General features: G+C 44.2%; 1 protein-coding gene across 1 annotated transcript in view; it reads right to left on the bottom strand.

Annotated features, from left to right (window-relative positions):
- LOC138268219 (FH1/FH2 domain-containing protein 1-like) overlaps positions 1-25639 on the bottom strand; it is a 1001023-nt gene that overhangs the window by 71512 nt on the left and 903872 nt on the right. The window contains exon 21 of the mRNA XM_069217669.1: positions 6436-6595. Within this exon, the coding sequence (XP_069073770.1) occupies positions 6436-6595 (160 nt within the window). The remainder of the gene's footprint in view (positions 1-6435; positions 6596-25639) is intronic.

Below are 25639 nucleotides of genomic sequence, written 5' to 3'. Positions count from 1 at the left end.
GGGTCCGCGAAGCCTCTTTAGGAGGTCCATGACTGCTTAGAAAAAGTAAGAATAATAACAGATTAGGGCCCCAGCTGTCAGTAATGACTCATTGAGGGGGGTCTCCAGATCCCAATAATGATTCAGTGGGGGGTCCCTGGTTTCCAGCACTGATAAAGTGGGGGTCCAAGAAGTCAAAAGGTTGGGAACCACTGCCTTACAGGATTTGATAGTTGCCCAATAAACAGTAAGTGCAGGTAAGTTGTGGGAGATGCGTTGACCACAGACTGCCCGTTTCTCTGTCTCAAGCAAGTAGGTTGGTAGAAACCTAAGCTTCCCTTAATAATCTAATGTGCTGTGATCACATGGTGACTTGTAAAAACATAACAACCTGCTGTTGTGAAGGAAACAATGCAATGGTAAGGTACGCCCCTAACTTACTACTCAACTCTGCGTTGGTCAAAAACCATCACTAATCTAACTTGCTAGGAACCTATTGCTCAGGTAAAACCTTGTGATACAGCACAATTATTGTGTGAACTTTCAATTGTAAAGCGCTAAAAGAAGTATTATTGCACCTTTTGCTCAACTATCAGCTCGCTGTATTGTAATAACAGAATTTACTATTTGTCTCAAAATAAACTTAGAAGCAGGAGCTAAGTACAGCAACTGACAAATTGTCACAATAAAAACGTGTACTGCAAAGAACTTGAAAAATGTATTAATTGCGATCACAGCAATCAAATTCAAAACTCCTCAAGTCTTAAAATAGTCCTTCATGGTTGCAGCAACCAATATTAGGAACTCTCTCTCTATTCAGCCGAAGACCCAACCCGCAATGTTCTCCTTCAGAGCCTATGTTTGCTTTTAGTCGAGATGTATTTGCATTATTTCTAGAGGGCACAGCCCTTTGATGGACAGTTTGCTTTTTCGTCCAATTCTCTCCCTTTTAGCTGCTCGCATTAATGAACAAGTTACTTACCTTTGGTAATGATTTATGTGGTAAAGACATACTCTATTTGCAGATTCCATACTGTAGAATTTCCCCCAGGCGTCACACTGGCTCTGGAGATTTTTCTTTGAGCGGTACCCTTGCCCGTCGTTAGGTGGCGTTGGTCGGCTCCGCAGGCACCGTTGTTACCATGATGATGTCGGGAGTCGTATACAAATGCCACCTCAGCGCGATGACGTCAGTTTCTTTTCACAACTTTCCAAGCCAAAGCACAGAGCCATGAATAACACTGAAAATGCTGCGTCAGAGCTAAGGCCCTGAATGGGGAATTGCTGGTCGCCAGCTATGACATCGCTGGTCATATAGAGGCACCAACCCTGTGCGCTGACGTTAGTTTCTTTTCACGACTTTCCACACCAGAAGCGGGGAGCCATGAAGAACACTTACCCTGGTGTGCCAGAGCATGGGTGGGTCGGTAAGGCATCTGAAACTAGAATACTGTATGTCTCTACCAGATAAATTGTTACCGAAGGTAAGTAACTTGTTCATCTGATAGAGACTTCTAGTTGCATATTCCTTTCCTTAGAATAAACACCCAAGCAATGCCATCCTTGGTGGTGGGCTGCAAACCAAGATCATACTAGAAAGTCCTGGAGGACCGAACAACCCAAGTAGCTGTCCCTGCGGACCTGACTGTTCAGGCAGTAATATTTAGTAAATGTATGCAGGGACGCCCATGTTGCTGCCTGGCAGATATCCAGGACAGAAACTCCACGTGCTAACGCTGTGTTCGCAGCAGTTGCTCTGGTGGAATGAGCATGCAAGCCCTCAGCGTACTGCTTCTTTGCCAAAGCATAGCACATTTTGATGCAAAGTAGTACCCATCGTGAGATGATACACTTTTGCACTGCCTTCCCTTACTTTGTTCCCACATATCCAACAAAGGGTTGATTGTCCACCTGGAAATCTTTAGTACAATTGAGGTAGAACGCCAACGCTCTTTTTTGATCCAGGCAGTGGAGTCTCTCCTCTTCATGAGAAGGATGTGGAGGTGCGTACAAAGTAGGCAAAGTGATGAACTGGCCTACATGAAAAGGTGTAACGACTTTGGGAAGGAATGAGGCCCTAGTGCGTAACACCACTTTGTCAGGGTGCACAGACAAAAATAGGGGTTTTGAAGAAAGAGCCTGAAGTTCACTCACTCTGCAAGCAGAGTTGATGGCAACAAGAAAAACACTTTTTAAAGTAATGAGCCATAAGGGACAATAGTGTAATGGCTCAAAAGAAGCACACATCAATTAAGTAAGGACAGGATTGAGATGCCACCGAGGCATGATACATGGAGTGGGAGTAAACAAATGGGTGAGACCCTTAAGGAATCTACCAACAATAGGAGATTTAAAAAAGGGAAGGGTGATGAGGCAATCTAAGAAAGGCTGAGATAGCCGATAAGTAACCTTTAAGGGTGCCCAAAGCAAAGCCCTGCTGGACCAAAGAAAGAATAAACATAAGAACCTCAGACAGAGGAGCAGAGAGGGGATCAACAGACGTGTTGGTACACCATGGCACAAATTTATGCCAACGACAGGCGTATACCATTTTGGTGGGGGGATGCCTGGCTGCCAAGATAACATTACAGACTTCGGGTGGAAGGGCAAATGCCGTCAACTGTCGCCACTCAATCTCCACGCATGAAGGCGAAGACTGGACAGGTTCAGGTGGAGAACCGTCCCCTGCTGCTGCAACAGAAGATCCACATGAAAGGGTAGCCTGAGTGGAGGATCAGTGGCCGTGCTTAGTAGTTCTGGATACCATACTTTCCGTGCCCAGTCCGGAGCCACCAAGAATACTGGGCCCGGTCGTTCTTGATCTTCTTCAGAACTCTGGGCAGAAGTGGTATAGGCAGAAAGGTGAAGAGGAAGCCAGAGTTCCACTCAAGAGGAAAAGCGTTGCCTTGCGAGTGCCGCCTTGGAAACTCCAAAGTGAAAAACAGCTGACATTGCGAGTTCTCTACAGAGGCAAACAGATCTAACCAAGGCTCTCCCCACTGCTGAAAGAGACCTTGTGCCACCTCTGGATGGAGACGCCATTCGTGATCAGTTAATCATCTACGGCTGAGTTTGTCTGCTCTGAAGTTCAGAAAGTCTGCCAGATGTTGAACCACCAGGGAAATGCCTTGATGTGCCAGCCATGTCCAGAGGCGCAATGCCTTCTGACAAAGGGGCCAGGACCCTATTCCACCCTGTTTGTTGCAGTATCACATGGTGGTAGCGTTGTCCGTGAACACCTGCACCACTTTCTCTTTGAGAGAGGGAAGAAATGCTTTCAATGCAAGCCTGATCGCCTGGAGCTTCAAAAGATTGAAGTGGAGTTCAGACTCCGCTGAAGACGAGAGCCCTCTGATCTCCACCGCTCCCATGTTGCCGCCCCATCCTAGGAGTGACGCGTCTGTCAGTACTGACAGATCTGGTTGGGGAAGAGAGAGGGACTCAATCCTGAATTGAAAGCCACCACTGCAGGTCTTTCGCAGTCCCCTCCGAGATCTGAAATTTCTGAACTTCTCCATTTTGAGGAAGAGATTGAGGGCCTGAAGGTCTAGGATAGGAAATAAGCCCTTGTCCTTTTTGGGCATCAGAAAACAGTGGGAATAACAACCACAACCTACTTCTGGTGCAGAGACCCTCTCTATGGTTCCCTTGGCCAAGAGAGCCGCAACTTCCTCGCGGAGAAGTGCCAGATGATGCTCAGGTAATTGGCCGTTGGATGGAGGCATGGCCGGGTGGGCAGTCTCGAAGGGGAGGGAGTAGCCCCTTCGGACGATCTGCAAAACCCACCTATCCATAGTGATGGATTCCCAGTGGGGCAGGTGGTTGTGAAATCTGACGCCAACTGGTCTGGCATGTGGGGACGGACTAGGAAGGCTTGGAGGCTGCAGCATGGGCAGGGATGGACTGGGCAGACCTCTGGTTCCCTGTCCCACGAGCCCAGGGGATTCTGCGTCTCCGGCCACATATTCGCTGAACAGCATGGGTGGCATGGTGGCTGGGAAAGGGACATGACAGGGAGCCCCTTACGTGGCCACAAAAGGGGCGAAAGGCAGACTGTTGGGGACGAGGGGCAGTCGAAAGGACAAAAGACCGAGCCGTAGCCCAGGAGTCCTTGAACCTCTCAAGCGCCGAGTTCGCCTTGTCTCCAAAGAGACGGATGCCAACAAAGAGCATGTCCATAAGGGTCTGTTGGATATCCCCTGAAAAACAAGATGTCCTCAACCAGTCCTGGTGCCTCAAGGCTACCGCCGATGCAACCGATCTACCCAGAGAGTTGGTCGTGTACATCCCACATCGAATAATGAACTTTATTGCATCTCTCCCATCAGCAACTGTTTGGTAGATGATAGTCCGGGCCTCCTCCGGTATCTGTGACAAGACGTGCATGACCATATCCCACAAGGTGTGAGTATAACGGCCCAAAAGGCATGCGGTGTTCACTGACTGCAACGCCAGACTAGAGGAAGAAAATATATTCTTCCCAATGTGGTCCAGTCTCTTTGATTCCCGATCCGGAGGTGCAGAAGGGAATGCAACGGATGATGAGGATGCCTGAATAACAAGGCTCTCAGGTGTGTGGGGCTGGGACAGGAATTTAAAGTTATTCGGGGCAGGCGGATGGCGGTGAGCAATCGTCCTGTTCACAGGTATCCCTGTGCTGTGTCTGGACCAAGTACCCAAAAAGTCATCAGTGAGGCCTTCAGTGAAAGGAAGGAGAAGCACAGATGTGGAAACCCCTGGTTGAAGCACCTCCGCCAGGAGATTAGACCTCACTTCAACAGTAGACAGCTCGAGTCCAAGGACCTCAGACGCCCTACTGTCCACCATAGAATAAGTGGCTCCATCCGCTGTATCCACAGCAGGAGAAGAAAGCATGCCAGGGTCTGGAGAAGTATCCAGACCACTGGCCTCGCCCAATTCCTGTGCCCAGTCCATATTTGGGTTGCCCTGGTATTTATAAGGGTCCAGGGACCCCTCCAATACTTCCCTGTATTCATACCCACACGAATAAGGGTCTGAATGCAGCGTAGGGTGAAGAGACCCCATCGACAAAGAGGGCGGTGTCGGCCGACGCCACTTTGAGTCGTCGGGGATTAGGATTGGGTCGACATCGGTTGTGGGCACAACCGATAGCGGATCCAGAAGGGACCCAGTTGCCAGGGCCGGAGCCGCCGTTGCGGAACCTGAAGGGCCCCTAGCAAAACCGCCAGGGCCCCAAGGCACCAGAGAGGGGTCAGACTGCCCAAAAATCAGACGTGTGGCCTCATAGAATTCTCCCCATGGATCCAATGACGTCTGTCAGGGAGACCTCACCCACCATCTCCGCCAGGAGTTTCGCGGCATCATCCATCCATCCATCCTTCCCGAGCTCTGGTCCCACATCGACCACCACTTTCTAGTATACAGTTGAAATCCCCACCCATCATGATTGTTCTGGAGGTGACCAGCTGTGGTCTGAGGCGCTGGAACAGCTCCCGTCTCTCACCTACATCAGAAGGCGCATACACATTGATCAGTCTAACCGGTTCTCCTGCCCATGAGCCGTCAACGCCAAAAACCCTGCCGCCTTCAAGCTCTTTCAATTGGGCAGGGATCGCTCCGGCTCCTGGAAAGTCAGGGAGGTGCGAAGCAGAATCAGAAGTAGGCTCCCAGGACGGATGCCTAGAACATCGACACTCCTCCTTTGTCCCATCAGCCAAGCGACAGGGTGAAGTTGAAGGATGCCTAGCCTTCTTCAACTTCTTCTTACCTATGTGACCCGACGTGGAGGACAACGAGTGGTGGTGATTCTGCAAGCGGTCTCAAGACCTTCCTCTTGAGCGAGACCGGGAACGATGCAGAGTCGAGGGCCGGGCCGCCATAAGCTTGAGGGAGCGCTCCCTCAAGTCCTTCGGGTGCATGGCCCGGCACTCAGAGCAAGACTTCGGGTCATGGTCATGGTTCACTCAACACAAACAGACCTGATGCAGATCCGTCACCGACATCATTCGGTGACATATCTCGTAAGGCTTGAAACTAGTCTTTGGGGACATCCTCTACGCATCAAAAACTTTACTCAAAAACTCAACAAAAGTGTTGAAGTCGGTCAAAAATTGACATAGGGTAGCTCTCCCCGAATTGGCACGGGAAGAAAAGAACTGACGTCACAGCGCTGAGCCGGCGTCTATATACGACTCCCGATATCATCACGGTGACCACAACGCCAACTACGCCCACAAATTCAACCGATACCACCTAACAACGCGCAAGGGTACTGCTCGAAGAAAAATCTCCGGATCCAATCTGACATCTGGGGGAGATTCAAGATAAGGAATCTGCAACTAAAAGTCTCTATCAGATGTTATTTACATGAATGGGCGTGGGCGTTCTTATGCAAAGCACAGTAATTCGACACAGCACAAGTGCACCGTCCAAATCTGTTCAATAACTAAACGGATAAATAAAAAATAAACTTACTTCTGTTTCCCCTGCTGCGTCGTTTTGAAGTTTCAGTAGCAGGTAAAAGAACATTCTTCATATTTTCATGTCCTTCATTCATTTTTTCTTCTCTAATGTTTGGAGATGTTGCTGTAGAACATATTTCAATACTGCTAGCCGCACTAGAGAACTTTCCTGTCTGCAAAATAAATCCTATAATGGCATCTCAGTAGAAACGGTGATCATGGCATTTTAATCTGCAATGACTACAGATGTCGTTGCAAGTAAAGACAAAGTGTTAGCATTTTACAAATAAGAACATTCATCAAAGGGTAAGTACAGCTATTAAGGCACTGTGTTGTGTCTGGATGATAAAATGTCCCAGTTATCTGTGGGTAAATAAACTGCTTTTGATGTAAGATGTCCTACTGATTGGGGAGGTCATTTCCTACAACTAGACTGTGTTCCATTCTTGACCTGGCTGAGATTCTGGCCTCTTAACCTGTGTTCATCCACGTCTTTCAGCAGGAGTAGTTATCGCAACACACTGTGTCGTAATACAATAAGATGAATCTTGGAGACACAATATCAAACAATCTGTATATAATTTCTTCATGAATCCTAAGATTATAAAATAAAGAAACAGATGAATTACTGCTTCAGAGCTTATTGCCAAAAAGTAGGCAGCTTTCAGGTTCTGATACAACTCTTGGGAAAATATGTGCATTATCTGCTAAATAAAATGTTAAAAAGGTTGTAAGACAATCAAGCAAAGAATATTTTCACTGCTCATTTTCCCCGCTGTGTGCATCTAACTTTCTATAGTTTCTAAAACGCTAGAATGGAATTAAGGTCATGTACTTTATAAGCAGATATTCCCAACCACTGATTCAAGGTCTCCTCAATGTGGCATGGGCATCTCCAGGATAAAGTAAGGTAAATAGAGAACATAACTGTATAAGTTAATATATACCTATGCTTGGTATAAATGAAAGATTAGCCTTTGAATATTACCATGGTTAGTGTGCAGGTATGCACTTTCGACAAGGGCGTAGCTTTAATAAATGTATTTTCTGATAAAAAGTTAGGTACAGGTGCTCTCATTTGGGTATGGCAAGGTGTCTGTGTGAGTTCACCAGGAATTTTTAAACATGCAGACAAAATGCACACACTCTCCCCCCCCTGTCTGTTTGGAAAGGTTTAAAAATGTTGATTATTTCACAAAATAATGTTTTCTCTCACTTCCTACTCCCACCAATCCACTTTCCTCTACATTTTCACTGCCACGTACGCCCCCTGGTGCACCCTGTTTGACGCATAATGATATCCTTTATCCTGTTACCTATCTGGGACATCTTCAACTTGAGGTAAAGAAGTACCGTCAACTAACATCACACTCTCTTTATACAAAATGAAAAACTGACCATCACTGAAAGTGTATCTCTTTTAGAGGGTATATTATCTCCATGTGTCAATGACAGGCAATGGATCCCTCTATTTTTCAAACTATTCTGGACTGCCCTGCTTATACGACAACAACACTCTTCAGTGCGGGCGTCGGCTACTGGCCGACGCCCGCACTACCTCCTTGGTGCGGGTCACGACCAGTGGCCAACACCAGGGAGGGGGTTAAAAAATCCTCTGATGCATTGCACAGGAGGATTCTTTTTTAATTTAAAAAAAACCCAGGAGACACGGAAGACCATCTGTGTCTCCAAACCCCTATGTGACATCACTATTTGTTTTCCCCAATGGAGCAGGAAGCGGCCAGCGGGGAAAACAGGCCCAAACGGGCCTTCCTGACGTTCGGGAAGGCCTCATTTGAAAGGGGAGATCATCCCACCCAGCCCCCTCCTCCCCCCCAGCCAGAGGAGCCCCCTCCAGAGGTTCAAAAAAATGAAGAAAATAAATTAAACAAAATGAAATTGACAGGGGGTCACTTGTGAGTGGGGGGGCGCAATCATTTCTTTTAACAGCAGTATGGTTTCCCCGGGGGCCACTATGGCCCCCAAGGAAACCACACAGCTGTTAAAAAAAAAAATATATATATATATATATAGAAAGAGAGAGAGAGAATATATAGAGATATCTATGTAGATATATCTATCTATATATAGATATGTCTACAGATATAGATATATGTTTGTGTGTATATATAGCGATCACTTTTGTCAACGCATGCGTGGTTTGCCTGGGGGCTGCAATCCGCCCCCAGGAAAACCACACCCACATATAAAAGTGATCTCCACACACACACACACACACACACACACCCACACACACATATATATATATGCCACCAGTTCTCTTGCAGTTGCAGCTTGCGTCTTCCAAGCAATGCACCTACTTCAACTGATGCGTTTCAACTGTAGCTTTTAGACAGCAATAAAAAAGTCAAGTAACTCTTGTGATTATATTTCTGCTAGAAAAGGATCTGACTTTTGTCTAGTGGCAGTTTTGATGCCATAAAGTAGCGCAGAAGGTTTATATGCCTACTGCAAGGATTTAAACCGTATTATATGTGAATAGCTGAGTGGATTAGTAAAGCCAGCCATTACCTGCGCTATAATACAAATGAAATGTATGTGCGAGGGGGGCTATGGAGAGATGAAATGCACTTTTGCTGGGTGGCAGTGAGGGAACCGGAGGAGGTAATGGGAGTGGGAGAACCAATAATGATTGTTGGACTGGGCGCTAGAAGCGCTAAAGACTGTGACGATTGGTATGTGACACGGTGAAGTAATAGTGTGTTTTATTTGTTTTTTTGAGTGTCTTGAGAGAACATTCTGATTGAGGGACGATGCAAAGATAAGGTGACCTCTACTGCTGCAGGTATCACACACACAGCCACCGGCAATTTTGTTACTGTCTACGTAGGCTAGTGTTTTAGAGCGACAGTTTAGCCAGTAGCAGAGATGGCATCTTGTTTGATGACTGCTGCTCAAGCCCTAACCCGGGTTATAGAGGACAGCTCTGATGTAGGATCAGAGACTGCGACAGCAGATACTGAGACAGCATCTGAGGAATAAGACAATGGTGCAGACTCAGAGTGATCTTTCAGTCGGAGGAGCCCCATTCAATAACTCCTCTTCCAGTGATTATGAGGGAGGTGATAAGGACAGTCCTGCTGTACATTCGCAAGCACAGTCTGTGCAGTGGAACAATAGCGGGTTAGCCCAACCCAGAAAGCAGGTGCATGCGGCGGCAAGCACAGAGAGTGTGCTCTCTTGGGAGCTCCCCAATTTAGTTCAGCCCCAAATTCCACCACTCAAATCGTATTGTGGAGACATCAAAATTATCTATCACAAAACAACCTGCGTTTTTGGTCCTGGGTTCGGTGGCCATATAGGGAAACCTACCAAACCCAGACATTTCTGAAAACTAGACATCCGGGGGAGTCCACAGAGGTGTGACTTGTGTGGATTCCCCAAACTTTTCTTACCCAGAATACCCTGCAAAGCTGAAATGTTGAATAAAAACTCAATTTTTTCTTGCATTTCTGTCACACAAACTACATGAATATGCTGGGATCCACAAAATTCCTACCACCCAATGTTTCCCCACATGTCCTGATAAAAACGTTACCCCACTTAAGTGCCTGTAACTAGTGGCTGCGTCAGGAATGGATCACCCCAGGGTCAACAGTTGCCCTAATGTAAGGGCCAACATTGACCTTTGTGTGATGTATTCCTGACACTGGCACTAGGCCTACCCACAGAAGTGAGGTAGTATTTGGATCGGGGGACTTGGGGAAATGCTGGGTGGAAGGAAATGTGTGGCTCCTCTTAAATTCCAGGACTTTCTATCACCGAAATGTAAGGAAAAAGTGGGTTTTTTTTTTGCCAAATTCTGAGGTTTGCAAAGGATTCTGGGTAACAGAACCTGGTGAGAGCCCCAAAAGTCACCCCATCCTGGATTCCCCTAGGTGCACAGGTTTAGTAGGTTCCCCTAGGTGCCGGCTGAGCTAGAGGCCAAAGACCACAGCTAGGTACTTTCCAAAAAACATGTCACATTTCAATGTAAAAATGTGATGTGTCCATGTTGCGTTTCCTGTCGCAGGCAGTAGGTAAGTAAGGTACCATTTTTATCGGGAGACTGGGGGAATACAGAATAGCAGAACAAGTGTTATTGCCCCTTGCTTTTCTCTACATTTTTTTCCTTCCAAATGTAAGACAGTGTGTAAAAAAGAAGTCTATTTGAGAAATGCCCTATAATTCACATTCTAGTATGGGGACCCCGGAATTCAGAGATGTGCAAATAACAACCGCTTCTCAACACCTTATCTTGTGTCCGTTTTAGAAACAGAAAGCTTTCCTTGATACCTATTTTTCAGTCTTTATACTTCACCAAATGAATTGCTGTTTACCCAGTATACAATGAAAACCCACTGCAAGTTGCAGCTCATTTACTGGCTCTGGGTACCTAGGTTTCTTGATGAACCTACAAGCCCTATATATCCCTGTAACCAGAGGAGTCCAGCAGATGTAACGGTATATTGCTTTAAAAAATCTGCCATATCTAGAAAAAGTTATAGAAGAAAATGTGGCCGGAAATGGCTTTTTTTTTTTTTACCTCAATTTCATTTTTTTTTTTTAATTTTAGCTGTTACTTTCTGTAGGAAAACCTTGAAGGATCTACACAAATGACCCCTTCAGAATTGTGTCTACTTTTCAGAAATGGTTAGCTGTTCGGGATCCAGCATTGGTTTCACACCCATTTCTGTCACTAACTGGAAGAAGGCTAAAAGCACAAAGAAATAGTATAAATAGCGTATGTCCCAGTAAAATGCCAAAATTGTGTTTAAAAATTTGGTTTTCTGATTCAAGTCTGCCTGTTCCTGAAAGCTGGGAAGATGGTGATTTTAGCACTGCAAACCCTTTGTTGATGCCATTTTCAGGGAACAAACCACATGCTTTGTTCAGCTGCCTGTTTTTCCCATTTTTCTGAAAAAACAAGACCCATATTTATTCTTTTTTAGCGCCGCTTTTTGATGCAAATGCGGCGCTAAAAAAGTATAAATATGGGCCTAAATTTTAGCAGTATTTTGGTTAATTTCTTGGCCTCCTCCAGGGGAACCCACAAACTATGGGTACCTTTAGAATCTCTAGGATGTTGGAAAAAAAGGACGCAAATTTGCATTGGATAGCTTATGTGGAGAAAAAAGTTATGAAGTCCTAAGTGCAAACTACCCAAATAGCCAAAAAAGGGCTCAACACTGGGGGATGGGAGAGGAGGGCTAGCACCTAATGGGGTTAAAAGTACTTAGCTTTCGCAAATGTTCATGGAAAATACTTGTAAGGGTAAGTTTCTCATATAGAGCCACTGACCCCTATTAATTAGCTCTGGTGAGCTATAGAAGTTGTCTCCTACAGTTCCACAACAGTGAACTTTTTCCCCAAAAGTAATTTATTGTTTTTCTGACAGTAAAGTACAGCTTTGCATTCAGTACTTAGACAGTATGCATTAACAGAAACTAACAGATGAGACAACAAACAGAAAAACATCCATCCCATAACATTCCTTTCCTACCCCCTCCCACCTCAGTATACATCAATCACTTTGCAGGCACCCTACTAGGATCACATGTGAAGGACAGTAAGGGACCACAGTATCATAGTAGTCCAGTGGCCCACAATTTACTTTATCAGAGTGTGTGTGGAATCCTCTTGTGAGACCTAGAGAAATGAATTCAGTACTTGTAATCTCGGAGCACGTCAGCACACATGGTGCCTCAGTCATATATAAAAGTATCTGCTGCCAAGTGGTCATAAGGTTGCTCCTATCCTTATCTATGTGTCCTATCATGTTCTCAGTTGCCATCGTGCCCCAAATATGCCAGCAACATGTGTGCCATCCAGGAGTCGTCTGTTTCTAGTATTTGGCAATGGTCACCCTCGCTATTAACGGTACCTGGTATATCAGATGCCAGTATTTCACAATGCCTGCTTGCCAGCATTATGGGCATAGTCCTAATAGTCACTGCAGGCTCAGCTGGCACTGTGCCTCCTGCAATGTAGTTAATTGTAGGTAAGACCTCTTTCCAAAAATGTTGTAACTTTGGGCAGCTCTACTAAACATGAAGTGGATCCCTCACCATTCAGCACTCCCTCCAACATAAATTAGTTGCGGTCTGTGGGAACGTTTTGTGGAATTTGTCTGGTGAATGGTACAAGCCTGTCAGCATCTTGAGAGTTGACTTCCTGTGACAAACTAATAGGTTATATATAGAAATATCTCTCCACATACTCATAAATATCCCTCTATAGTTTTTTCCCATCTCTGTTTGATGATGGTAGGCTGGAGTATCCTTGTCCACGTGTGCAATTAAGACCAGGGACTTGGTGCTGTACTAGTATTTATTTGTCTGTATATTGCGGAAACCCACCTTTTAGTCCTCAGGTACGATGTGGCAAGTTTTACGCCATCTGTCAGCGGTCGGGTCACCACCACCTTTAATTGTCTTATTTGTTGGTATCTAAAGCATTCTGTCTCTGGAGACAGTATGTGTAAGGAAATACCTCCTTGGCATGGTTACCCCCTAACTTTTTGCCTTTGCTGATGCTAAGTTTTAATTGAAAGTGTGCTGGGACACTGCTAACCAGGCCCCAGCACCAGTGTTCTTTCCCTAAACTGTACCTTTGCTTCCACAATTGGCACGGCCCTGTCACTCAGATAAGTCCCTTGTAACTGGTACCTCTGGTACCAAGGGCCCTGATGCCAGGGAAGGTCTCTAAGGGCTGCAGCATGTCTTATGCCACCCTGGGGACCCCTCACTCAGCACATGCACACCGCCTTGTGTGTGCTGGTGGGGAGAAAATGACTAAGTCGACATGGCACTCCCCTCAGAGTGCCATGCCAACCTCACACTGCCTGTGGCATAGGTAAGTCACCCCTCTAGCAGGCCTTACAGCCCTAAGGCAGGGTGCACTATACCACAGGTGAGGGAATATGTGCATGAGCACTATGCCTCCCCTACAGTGTCTAAGCAAAACCATAGACATTGTAAGTGCAGGGTAGCCATAAGAGTATATGGACTGGGAGTTTGTCAAAAACGAACTCCACAGTTCCATAATGGCTAAACTGAATTCTGGGAAGTTTAGTATCAAACTTCTCAGCACAACAAATGCACACTAATGCCAGTGTGCAATGTATTGTAACATGCACCCAGAGGGCATCTTAGAGATGCCCCCTGAATACCAATCCGACTTCTAGTGTGGGGCTGAGCAGTTTCTGCCAGCCTGCCACAACCAGACAAGTTGCTGGCCACATGGGGAGAGTGCCTTTGTCATTCTGTGGCCAGGAACAAAGCCTGCACTGGGTGGAGGTGCTTTACACCTCCCCCTGCAGGAATTGTAACACCTGGCGGTGAGCCTCAATGGCTCACCCCCTTTGTTACAGCGCCCCAGGGTATCCCAGCTAATGGCGATGCCCGCCCCTCCGGCCACTGCCCCCATTTTTGGCGGCAAGGCTGGAGGAGATAATTAGGAAAACAAGGAGGAGTCACCCACCAGTCAGGACAGCCACTAAGGTAGCCTGAGCTGAGGTGACTCCTGCCTTTAGAAATACTCCATCTTAGTTTAGGAGGATTCCCCCAATAGGATCAGGGATGTGCCCCCCTCCCCACAGCGAGGAGGCACAAAGAGGGTGTAGCCACCCTCCAGGACAGTAGCCATTGGCTACTACCCTCCCAGACCTAAATACACCCCTAAATCTAGTATTTAGGGGCACCCCAGAACCCAGGAAATCAGATTCCTGCAACCTGAACTAAAAAGAAGGACTGCTGACCTACAAGCCTGCAGAGACGACGGACGACGACAACTGCTTTAGCCCCTGCCCTACCGGCCTGTCTCCAGAGTCGAAAACCTGCAACCAGCGACACATCCAACAGGGACCAGCGACCTCTGAAGCCTCAGACCCCCCAGGACCAAGAAACTCCCGTGAGCAGCGGCTCTGCTCAAAAACAGCAACATCTTTGCAACAAAGAAGCAACTTTCAAAGAACTCACTCTTACTGCCGGAAGCGTGAGACTTCACACTCTACACCCAACGCCCCCGGCTTGAGATCCAGAGAACCAACACGACAGGGAGTACTCCCCGGCGACTGCGACCCCATGAGTAGCCCGAAACGACCCCCATGGCCCCCCACAGCGACACCTGCAGAGATAATCCAGAGGCTTCCCCTGACCATGACTGCCTGTAACAAGGGACCCGACACCAGGACCAAGCACTGCACCTGCAGCCCCCAGGGCCTGAAGGAACCGAACCTCAGTGCAAGAATGACCCCCAGGCAACCTTCTGCCTAGCTGAGGTAGTGGCAGTCCCGAGAAGCCCCCCCTGTGCCTGCCTGCACCGCTAGAGTTTCCTATCTCTAAAACCCGATGCCTGCTTTGCACACTGCACCCGGCCACCCCTGTGCTGCTGAGGGTGTGTTTGTGTTCCTACTTGTGTCCCCCTCAGTTCTCTACAAAACCCACCTGGTCTGCCCCCGAGGAAACACGTACTTACCTGCTGGCAGAATGGAACCAGAGCACCTCTGTTCTCCATAGGAGCCTATGTATTTTGGGCACCTCTTTGACCTTTGAACCTGAGCTGCTGGTGTGGTAACTTTGGGGTTGCCTTGAACCCCAATAGTGGGCTGCCTATGCCCAGGAACTGAGACTTTTAAGTGTCTTACTTACCTCACAATCTAACCTTTACTTCCCTCCCCCAGGAACTGTTGAATAGCTTATTGCCATAACAAAAACTGTATATGTTATTGTTCTAATTCAAGTTTTCTAACTTACCTGTGTGGGGTACCTTGCATTTTATGTATTTACTTCAAATCTTGAACTTGTGGTTCTTAAAATAAATATATTTTTCTATATAAAAACCTGTTGGCCTGGAGTAAGTCTTTGAGTGTGTGTTCCTCATTTATTGCCTTGTGTGTACAACAAATGCGTAACACTACCCTCTGATAAGCCTACTGCTCGACCACACTACCACAGAATAGAGCATTATAATTATCTACTTTTGCCACTATCTTACTTCTAAGGGGAACCCTTGGACTCTGTGGAAACTATTTCTTACTTTGAAATAGTATATACAGAGCTAACTTCATACAGTATGTGTTTGTACAGTCCAAAAAAATCTAATTTCCCCTTTCAAAAACATGTTTGATATCACTCTACAGTCCCCATTCTTGCAATGAGAGTGAGAGGTCACCCCTAGTGTCTGTATGAAATCTGGATTGTCCAGAATGTAGGCCCAGGGGTGGGAATGTCGTTGTGGCAAGTTGGGCTACCACAGTATCCCATGTATTCAACAGTGTACTAGTGATTTAGCTTCACTGTGCATTTTGGGTCTTATGTTTGCGGTGCATCCAAATTACATCCCATAGTGCATGTCCTGTAAGATGTAAGAGCACTGTCCATATGAAACCAATGTTTGCAGGCTTCCCATTTAGACAATTCTCCTATTATTCCCAGTTAAGCGGTTCGATAATACTGAAGAATGTGTGGTAAGTACAAACCCCGCAGACCCATCAAAGTTTCTTTTAGATACTCTGGAAGTCGTGCCCTCACAGACAATATTAATAAAGGTGTGGGTAAAACCCTCCAGTGTGGAGCATGGTATGTATAAAGGTGAAGCCTGAAAGACATACAGGAATCTGGGAACCAAGGACATTTTGATTTCCACTATCTGGCCTTGCTACAAATCGTACTGGTTATTCCACCTCTGTATTTTAAGTTTCATGTTCCTCAGGAGCTAGGTGCTGCTGGCAGGGATCCACTCTGATAGGGAGCTGGTAAGTTGAAACCCTAGGTAGTTAACAGCTTTAGAGGTAACTTTAAATGGTGTGTTCAGCCCTGCCAAGTACCATGCATCAGGGGTTAGAGTAGACTAACGCATTTTAGTGCTGATGTCTGCTTCACCACACTAAAGTGAATTAGTCACACAAATATAGAGCTTCTGGGACTACCTGAGGCACTCTCTCTGAGCTCAGCTACACAGAATTAAGAGATCGTGTTGACACGCGCTGGTCCAGTAGAGCGTGCTGTCTCTTGTCTCACCCACAAAGCTATACATGGAACAGGACCACTTTTTATCAGAAACAAAAAGACCAAATACATTCAACAAAGAAACCTCCGCTCAAGATTGGCACTCTGCCTTAGAACATCACCATACAAGAAAAAGACAATAGGTGGTACATCCTTCTCCGTTCAAGCAGCCAAACTATGGAAATTAATTACCCCCAAATATAAGATGCACGGATTACTATCTTGCCTTCGGAAGACTACTCAAGAGTTGGCTCTTTCCTTCATAACCACTATATTCAAACAGCATATGCCTGTGTTGATAAATATTTATAATCTGATTATGTGTACATTCTAGATATGTATATTTCTTTAGGAAAAATGTATTGTTACTATGTCATAACAATAAATTATACACATACTCTTTAAGCCTGTTTAACAAATGTGTATTTACTCACAGTTAAATATATATATAGTGTGTGCGTGTATGTATATATGTGTGTATATACATATATATATATGTGTATGTTATTCTATGCTTAACATGTTCATAAGTCATTGCATAACTCTTAGGAAAGTTGTTATATTAGATACTTATGAATCCCTGTTCTCGTTTTTATATCACACTGATCAAATATTTTATTATAGGCATTTCGCTATTCGAAAATTGTGGAAAGATAAATACATGTTAGAAAGGTACACTTATTAATTAACTTCAAATATTACAAATCTTGAAAGTCTGTGTTTGTACAATACTACTTTTCTTCTCATATTATTATACCCATTATTATATTCCTTGAACATATATTCGCTTACTATGTACATATCTATTTATTTATTACTCTAGTCCTGCTGTACTAGAGAAAAAATTAAAATAAAATCTATAGATAAAATTCTAATTATAAATAATTAAATTAAAGTTAAAAAAATAATAATGAATAAAAGAAAATGATAAAAAAATGTGTGTGTGTGTGTATATATATATATATGAATAAAATAATAAATACATAAAAATATATCAATGTACTCTCTAGTAAGCTTTACTTTGTCTACGCATCACCCTATGCCTCTATCAATCTATCCCCACTCTGACTCATTCCAAACCCATTCTAATACTTTCATCTCCAAAATAACCCTGCTTAAGCTCTTCCCTTCTCTACCGCATCTAGCTCACCCCACACCTCAGTTTACTACCACAATCTCCCAAACAGCCCTACTAAATTCTCCCTCATTTATCTCACCTTTGACTCATCCACAACCCCTCCTGCTACTATGATCTCCCTAACCCATTCCACAGACTCTTTCCTCCTTCATCTCTCCTTTACTCAACCCAAGCCTCATCCTATTACTATAAACCCCCAATTAACACTTCTGGTTCTTCCCTCCTCTATCCCTCCATTCCTTGCGGCAATCCAACTAACAAACTCAAATATCCTATGCTTACATTAACTCATAATAATACTAATACTGTACTCATATTTCCCTATACTAATCCACCACTAATTGTATATCAAGGCAAGAGGCTAGCATTATGCATAAAGCCTTTATTCACTGCTTCTGTGCAGCAGCTCCTTTAAAGACTTAAAACCCAGTGATGTAACAATAGAATAGAACCAAACCCAATCAATATAGTCCCACAACAGCAGCCATCTTCCTCTTTTGCTTGCTGTTTCTGTGCAGATAAGTAGCCTCTATGTTTGGGTTACGTTTTGGGATAATATCATGTTGTTTTTCTTCAGTTCTACCCAATTTTGGGGTATTTTAGTGGTATTGAATTCTTAGAGGGGTTAATATTGTCTTAGGAATGTTTATTAGTAAATAATTATTATTTATTTCCTTCAATGTAGGTTCTAAATAGTTTTAAATGTGTTTTATTGTTGTTTAAAAAAATAAAATAAAAAAAAAACGGAAACGAAGGACAGAGTAGGTTTACCTTCGTTTGAAGGGTTGTAGTTTCAATCTGTTGCTGTTGAGCGCGTGCCGCACGCAGATTCAATTTGGTGCGCGTGAGCCGGCATTGAGCTTTTTGATGGTGCGTGCGCGGAGCATGACACGAGGGGCGCGTTGCAAGCTCTCGATTCAGTTGCACCTCGGGTGGCACTGATGACAGTTAAGTAGAAAGGTTTATTTTTTATAATGCGTGCTTAGCGTGCAGGGGCTTATCTTTGAGGCAGGATGACGCATCCTCTACTTGTTTTGAAGGCACGTTAGTTTGTTTGCACACGCATTCGTGTGTGTTGTAGTTTCAAGAACTTCATCTATTTCTATTATTTGGAAACAATGTGTGGACGTCGCTTAGGGTTGTTGCTTAGCCACGACAGTAACACTCAAGTGAGACGTTGTGGCATATCGAGGAAGGGTACTATTCAGGCAGGATAACTGGATTTGAATATTATTTATGGGAACTAGGATTTAGTTTTGTTTGATACCAGTATAAGTTAAAAAAAAAAGGAAGAAATTTACATTGATATAATTTGAGGAGGAAAATGGTAGCTTGACAAGTACTGAACATGGCTGAGGAAATTGATTTTTCTAATAAGGATTCTCAGGAGGAGAATATTAAGAGGTTAATTTCTAAAGAGGTTGGAGAGTGTGAAATCTGCATTTTCTATATCATGGAAAGAATGTAATAAAAAGAGTAGGATATTGGTGGAAGATCAATATTGGTCCTTATCAGATGATAAGGAATATGAGGGAAAGAGGTCCAGGTGGTAAATGTTTGGAGAAAAGGAAACACATGGAAGACGAGGAATTTGAACGGGGATGTCCATTAATTAAAAATAAATTACTTTCAGGTGTCCCAAGCGGGCACAATGGAAAGGAAGGTTAACCCTGCAAAGAATGCAGCTGGAGAATCCAGCAGAAGAGAAGAAATATTCTGATGAGTATGATGAATACATTCTTGATATGAATGATGAGAATGATTTGGATGAATTTGATATTCTAGAAGAGAAGGAAACAGGGAAGAGAAGTCAAGTTCAAGATCCTTTGGGTCGTACCGTATTTGAGCCCTCAGATGTTAAACATCCGCGAAGTGCGGAGTGATGGCCTATGCGTCACATTGCTGAATATTTAAGGCAGAAAATTCAGTAAACCCTTGGAAAAGTCTGAAAGAAATGTGATGAGGGTTGAGTGTTCACACCCGGTAATTGGGGAGAAAGATTCTATGACTCCTCACCTGGATCCAGATTTATTTACCTACCTATTTAAACTTGGACGGGATCCATGTAAAGGTTTAGAATGGTCACTGAAACAGTGCCAGGATACGTTACTGGACATTCTGGGGCCTTTAGCCAGGATTTTTGACATGGTGGAGGAATCTTATGTTAAAGGAACGGATTCGGATATTAATTTGATGAGAGGTTGGAACCAAAGAGCAATTTGTTTTTTAGTAAATGCTAATGCAGGCCTCATTCATGAGAGAAGGAGGGCGGTTTTATTGAGAATAAGCCCCAAATTGGGAGAATTGGCAAAGAAAGTCACCTGAAGAGACAAAAGGATTGCTTTTTGGGGATGGCACGATTAAGGCACTAAGCAAGTATGTGCATACTTTTACAGCTTTAGATAAAGATCATTTTTCGATGAGGAAAGTTTGTGGTGATGGAAATTTATATGGCAGGGCCAGAAGAAGGGGCCATTCTTTCGGTCGACAATTCTATAGGGGCCCCAGTGGTTATGGATGAGGTTCATTTAGGGGCAGTTATTCAGCCAAATCGTTCTATCCCCAAAAAGGGAGAGGAGGTAGAGGTAGAGCAGGTCGTGGGCGCAGTCAAACCATCAATGTGGGATCACTTTCAGGACAAGGTGAGTATGAAGATTGGAATTGGTTCTTCCCTGGGAGGAATTGAAGGGAAATTAAAAAGCTTTGTAATAAATTGGGAAAAGGTAACGAACGATTGTTGGGTCCTAGACACAGTAAAGGGTTGCTACATTGAGTTTCAGGGCTTTTCGTATCAAGACAAGGAACCAAAGGAGTTACGTTTTCAGAAAGAGATCAGAGAAGTAATATTTCAGGAAATTCTTGGCATGTTGTAGAAAGGTGCAATTGTGAAGGTAGACGATACGAGGAGAGTGTTTGTAAGTACTTTGTTTGTACTAGAAAAGAAAGAAAAAGATTGGAGACTTGTGATAAATTTGAGAAATTTAAACAGATTTCTACTGTACGGACATTTCAAAATGGAAGGAATTCATGTTCTAAGAGAGATTCTGCAAGTGCGGGATTGGTTAGCGAAAATAGATCTGAAGGACGCTTATTTCATGATTCCCATGGATTCACACAGCCAGACGTTTCTACAGTTCAGGTAGGAAGGACAACTATATCAGTTCACTTGTCTTCCATTTGGTCTATCTTCAGCACCTTGGAGTTTTTCAAAGGTGATGAGATCGGTGGTAGGTTTCTTGAGGGAGAGAGGAATAAGACTGATTGTTTATTTGGACGATATCCTGATTATGAGTCAGGAAAAAACGTTGCTTTAGGAACATGTGTGGATGACTGTAGACATTCTGGGGCATTTTTTTTTTTTTTAATCAATCAAGATAAGTCAGTTCTTGTTATCGTCACAGAGGATGGAACTTTTAGGTTTTATAATAGATACGGTAGAGACACAATTATGTTTGCCAGACAGGAAGATTGCCTTGATAAAAAGAGAGATAAGGAATGTTTTGAGGAAAAGAACTATCACTTTGAAAGAGTTGGCGAGAACAATTGGTTTGCTATCATCCTCAATTTAAGCGATTTTCCCAGGGCCATTACATTACAGAGCTCTCCAGAGAATAAAGCATCTAGCTTTGACGCAAGGGTTATGGTATGGAGATATGGTGAACATTTCAGAGGATGCAGTGGAGGAATTAAATTGGTGGTTAGAAAATCTGCATGCATGGAATGGGAAAGCCATTTTCGGATCAACACAGGAGTATGTTTTGGAAACAGATGCGAGTATGCAAGGTTGGGGTGCAGTTATGGGGGCACAACTGACGGGAAGCAAGTGGAACAGCAAGGAAAGAGAAGATCACAAATTGTCTGGAATTAAGGGCAGGAGAGTTAGCAATTCGGAGTTTCAGGGATCAGTTGAAAGGGAGTTTGGTCCTTTGAAAACGGACAACATTTCAGCAGTGACATACATAAACAAGTTAGGAGGCAACAGGTCGAAAAGACTCTCAGAATTAGCGGAAAAAAAAATTGCATGAAACAAAGGATACGGGTGACAGCACAGTATTTACCGGAGGAGAAAAATACGGGAGCAGATTGGAGTTCCCGTTATATTTGGGATTACAGCGAATGGAAACTCATGCCTTATGTATTTCAGCAGATAGTCAGGATTCGGGGTCCTTTGGAAGTAGATCTTTTTGCTTCACGGTTAACAAATCAGTTAGACAATTATGTGAGTTGGCATCCAGATCCAGGGGCGATGGCAGTGGATGCTTTCAGTCTGGATTGGAGCAAGTTTCAGGGCTATACCTTTCCTCCTTTTTGTATGATTCAGAGAGTTGTTGTGCAGGTGAGGAGATAAAGATGTCAGTTGGTTCTAGTGACCCCTTTTTGGACAACGCAGGTGTGGTTTCCATCAGTTATGGAATTGGCAGTGGAAGATCCAATTATGATAGAAGCTTGCGAGGGACTCTTAAAAGACAAAGACGATCAGTAGCATCCTTTAGTAGAGTTGGTGAGGCTCAACCTTCTAGTTTGGAAAATATCAGGAGAAATGAATGCTTCAGAGAGTTATCTAGAGAAGCTTCAGAGAGTTATCTAGAGAGGCTTCAGAGTTATAATATGAATTCTGGGCTCCAGGTACAAGGAAGAGATATAGAAGTGCATGGAAGGTTTGGTTATGTTGTTGCACTGAGAGGAGTCTGGATCCCGTGGAGGCGGATGTAGTGATGGTAGCTAATTTTTTAGCAGAATTATTCAGGAAAGGGTTGTCTTATCGAACTATTGTTATAGGTCAGCGATTGCAGCAGGTCACAGTTCGGTTGATGGTTCTTCTATTGGAAGGCATGCTTTAGTATGTAAAAGTATGTAAAATCATGAAGGGTATCAGATTGAAAGGACCACCAGAAAATAGATATTCTACTTTATGGGACGTAAGGATGGTATTTGATTTGTTTAGGAAATGGCCTTATAATAAGGATTTGACGGATAAACAATTGACAGGGAAACTGGCTACATTATTATGTATATCTTTTAAGAGTTTTGGATGTCAAGGCGCTTGAAATTTCATGAAGATTTTATCAGCCTCAAGGGGTTTTATTTGAGGTATGTAATAGAACTAAGACTATGACAGGGAACATTGTTTATCCTAGGTTTGACAAGCATCCAGAATTATGTGTAGTAAGGAGTATGAAGAAAGGATGTGTGAGCATAGGTCACATGGAACAAATTTTAATTTCTTATGTGAAGCAATTTAGGGCAGCTTCAACAGCTACTATTGCCAAATGGGTGAAAAATGTGATGAGAGAGGCTACGGGAACGCCCTCTACGCCGGCACCGCCGCCAAACTCCAGAAGAAACTCCAACGGATCCAGAACGCCTCAGCACGACTCATCCTGGACATCCCCCGACACAGCCACATCTCCGAACACCTGAGAGACCTGCACTGGCTCCCCGTCAACAAAAGAATCACGTTCCGACTCCTCACCCACGCACACAAGGCCCTCCACGACCTGGGCCCCAAGTTCCTCAACAGCCGCCTGACCTTCCACAAGCCCACCCGCCAGCTCCGCTCCGCCAGCCTCGCTCTCGCCACCGTCCCCCGCATCCGCAGAGCCACCGCCGGAGGAAGATCCTTCTCCTACCTGGCAGCCAAGACATGGAACTCCCTCCCCATCCACCTCCGGACAACGCAAGACCATCTCGCCTTCAGGAAGCAACTCAAGACCTGGCTGTTCGAGCAGTAGCGTTTCCCCCCCCCCCCAGCGCCTTGAGACCCTCCGGGTGAGCAGTGCGCTATACAAATGCCTTTGATTGATTGATTGAGTATAGATTTGAACAAATATACAGCACATTCCGTAAGGGGTGCTATGGCTTTGAAAACCTTAGTGAGAGGAGGAAGTTTAGAAGAAATTATTAAAGCGGCTGATTGGTCTAGTGAGGACATATTTAGGAGATTCTATTTTAAAGCTATTGTGCATGTGGCATATTTAGCGTTTTAAGCTTTAAACATGAATAATGCTAGCCTCTTGTCTTGACATAAAATGGCGATTCTCAGAGGTTCACTGCATAGAGAATCAGAATTTTATTAAAGACAAGGAGGCTAGCATTATCCCTCCTCTCCCACCCATGGGAGATTGCAGTTAGGAAACTGTATATGCTATTCTTACAGTTTGATTGTAAATAGATTGAGTTTTTTTGTATAATACGTACAACTTATAGTTTCAGGATGGATTTTTTTTGTTTGTGACCCTTATTATTTTTTTTCCAAATGGATATGAGTTTGGAGTTGTTACTCGTTGAAGGGAGAATTGGTGAAGCGAAGAAAGGAGGATGAAGATTTCGGCTAAACAAAAGAGGAAGATGGCGGCTGTTGTGGGACTATATTGATTGTATTTGGTTCTATTCTACTGTTACATCACTTGGCTCTAAGTCTTTAAAGGAGCTGCTGCACAGAAGTAGTGAATTAAAGGCTTTTTGCATAATGCTAGCCTCCTTGTCTTTAATAAAATCACGATTCTCTATGCAGTGAACCTCTGAGAATCGCCATTCCTCTTGGGTTCCTGAGTAGTGTGCTATTCGCCGAAAAGCACTTCAACCTCTTCAGGGGTAGTAAGCGCTATATAAATACTATTACAATACAATACAATGTGTTTCAACGTTTATATACTACTATGGCACTTACTTTTCACACACTACGGTACGTAATAAACGCAATCTTGCTGCGCGGGTGAATCAACACATCGAGACGAACCTGCATTAGCAATTCCGACCAGCAGAGCGCGTGGAGATCAAGGGCGGCGCCTTGCGTGTTGTTTTCATGCAAGGCGCCGCTTCCACTGTGACCACTAAGGGATATCACCGTACGGAGTCTGACACTGACAGACGGCATCTTACTTTTCTTTGCCGTGCCCGCCGCTGCCGCCAGAAAAGCACATTGAATCCAAGTCTGGTTGTAACCTTCAGCATTTATATCATGAGTCGTGCTGATGCGTGGGGCAGTGTCTGTCTGCAGGCAGCATGTTTTCATCATAGTTGTCCTGCAGGCCGGCCCACTGAGCAGCTCCCAGCATTGGCAGACAGTCGTCACTGCCTAGGAGGGGCCCGCACCCATAAGATCTGGCATTTGATATGCAGGGCTGTGAGGTCACTGCCTTGCGCACATTTTGCTAATCAGAAGCGGCAGCTTAAATTTGTAGTCTTGGGAATGAAAGTGCATAATATTCCGACAGTCAAAGCACGGATGAAAGGAGTCAAGTGGGGCGTCCCATGGATGAAGGAATACAAGGTGCGGGTGGGTAGCTATCCAGCGCCTCATTCTGACTTCTGCAAGAATATACCTAAATGTGAATCAAAAACTTTCGATTTAGAGGGGAAACTTCTGTTTTTATCAAGCTAAAATGAATCTAGCTGTATCTTTTGTCCCACTTTAACATTAATCAATTCAAATGCAGGTTAATGTTTACATTAATTACCCAGTCTATTTTTCCTCGTTACAGTCTATGCAGCGTAATGTGAATCTGTGGCAAGCACGTTTTCTTAATTTATATTTTCAAAATTAGACGCAAAAACATGCCTGGGGTTACTTATTTCACACGAGAATGAAGGCGATTTGTTGTACTTTGTTGGTCTTTCATCTTTAGGTAACTGCATTAAAAAAAAATCACACACCTAAATGAAATATGATAAATTATACAAGTTGAATAGATAGATGGGAAATGCATTCTTTATGTTAATGATGAGAAATGTAAATTGGTTAAGGCAATCACTGCAAAGATCTGGCGTGTAACCAGAGAGAAACAGAAATGAGTCCTAGTTGGTGTAGTGGCGAATAGTGACTTCTGTAATATAGTTCTACGCACCCTGCGTCAGAGCACTATGCACATTGTTTTAAGCACGTAGTACACCCAGCAAATGATAGGCTGCAGCAAAGCTTGCCGAGATTTGGTGTTATAAAGCATGTGTTAGCCATCTATTTCAGGTGTTTTGCAGCAGTGCCAAATATTTTTAGAACTTCTCATTTCTCAAAAAAGGTGTAATTTCTGGTTATCTGTGTAAATGCTCCTAATTGCTTGGTTTTACTC

This window comes from Pleurodeles waltl, chromosome 12 (genome assembly GCF_031143425.1).
Source record: "Pleurodeles waltl isolate 20211129_DDA chromosome 12, aPleWal1.hap1.20221129, whole genome shotgun sequence".
NCBI lineage: Eukaryota > Metazoa > Chordata > Amphibia > Caudata > Salamandridae > Pleurodeles > Pleurodeles waltl.
The sequence above is the reverse complement of the archived record's forward strand: the minus strand, read 5'-3'. Positions and strand labels throughout refer to the sequence as shown.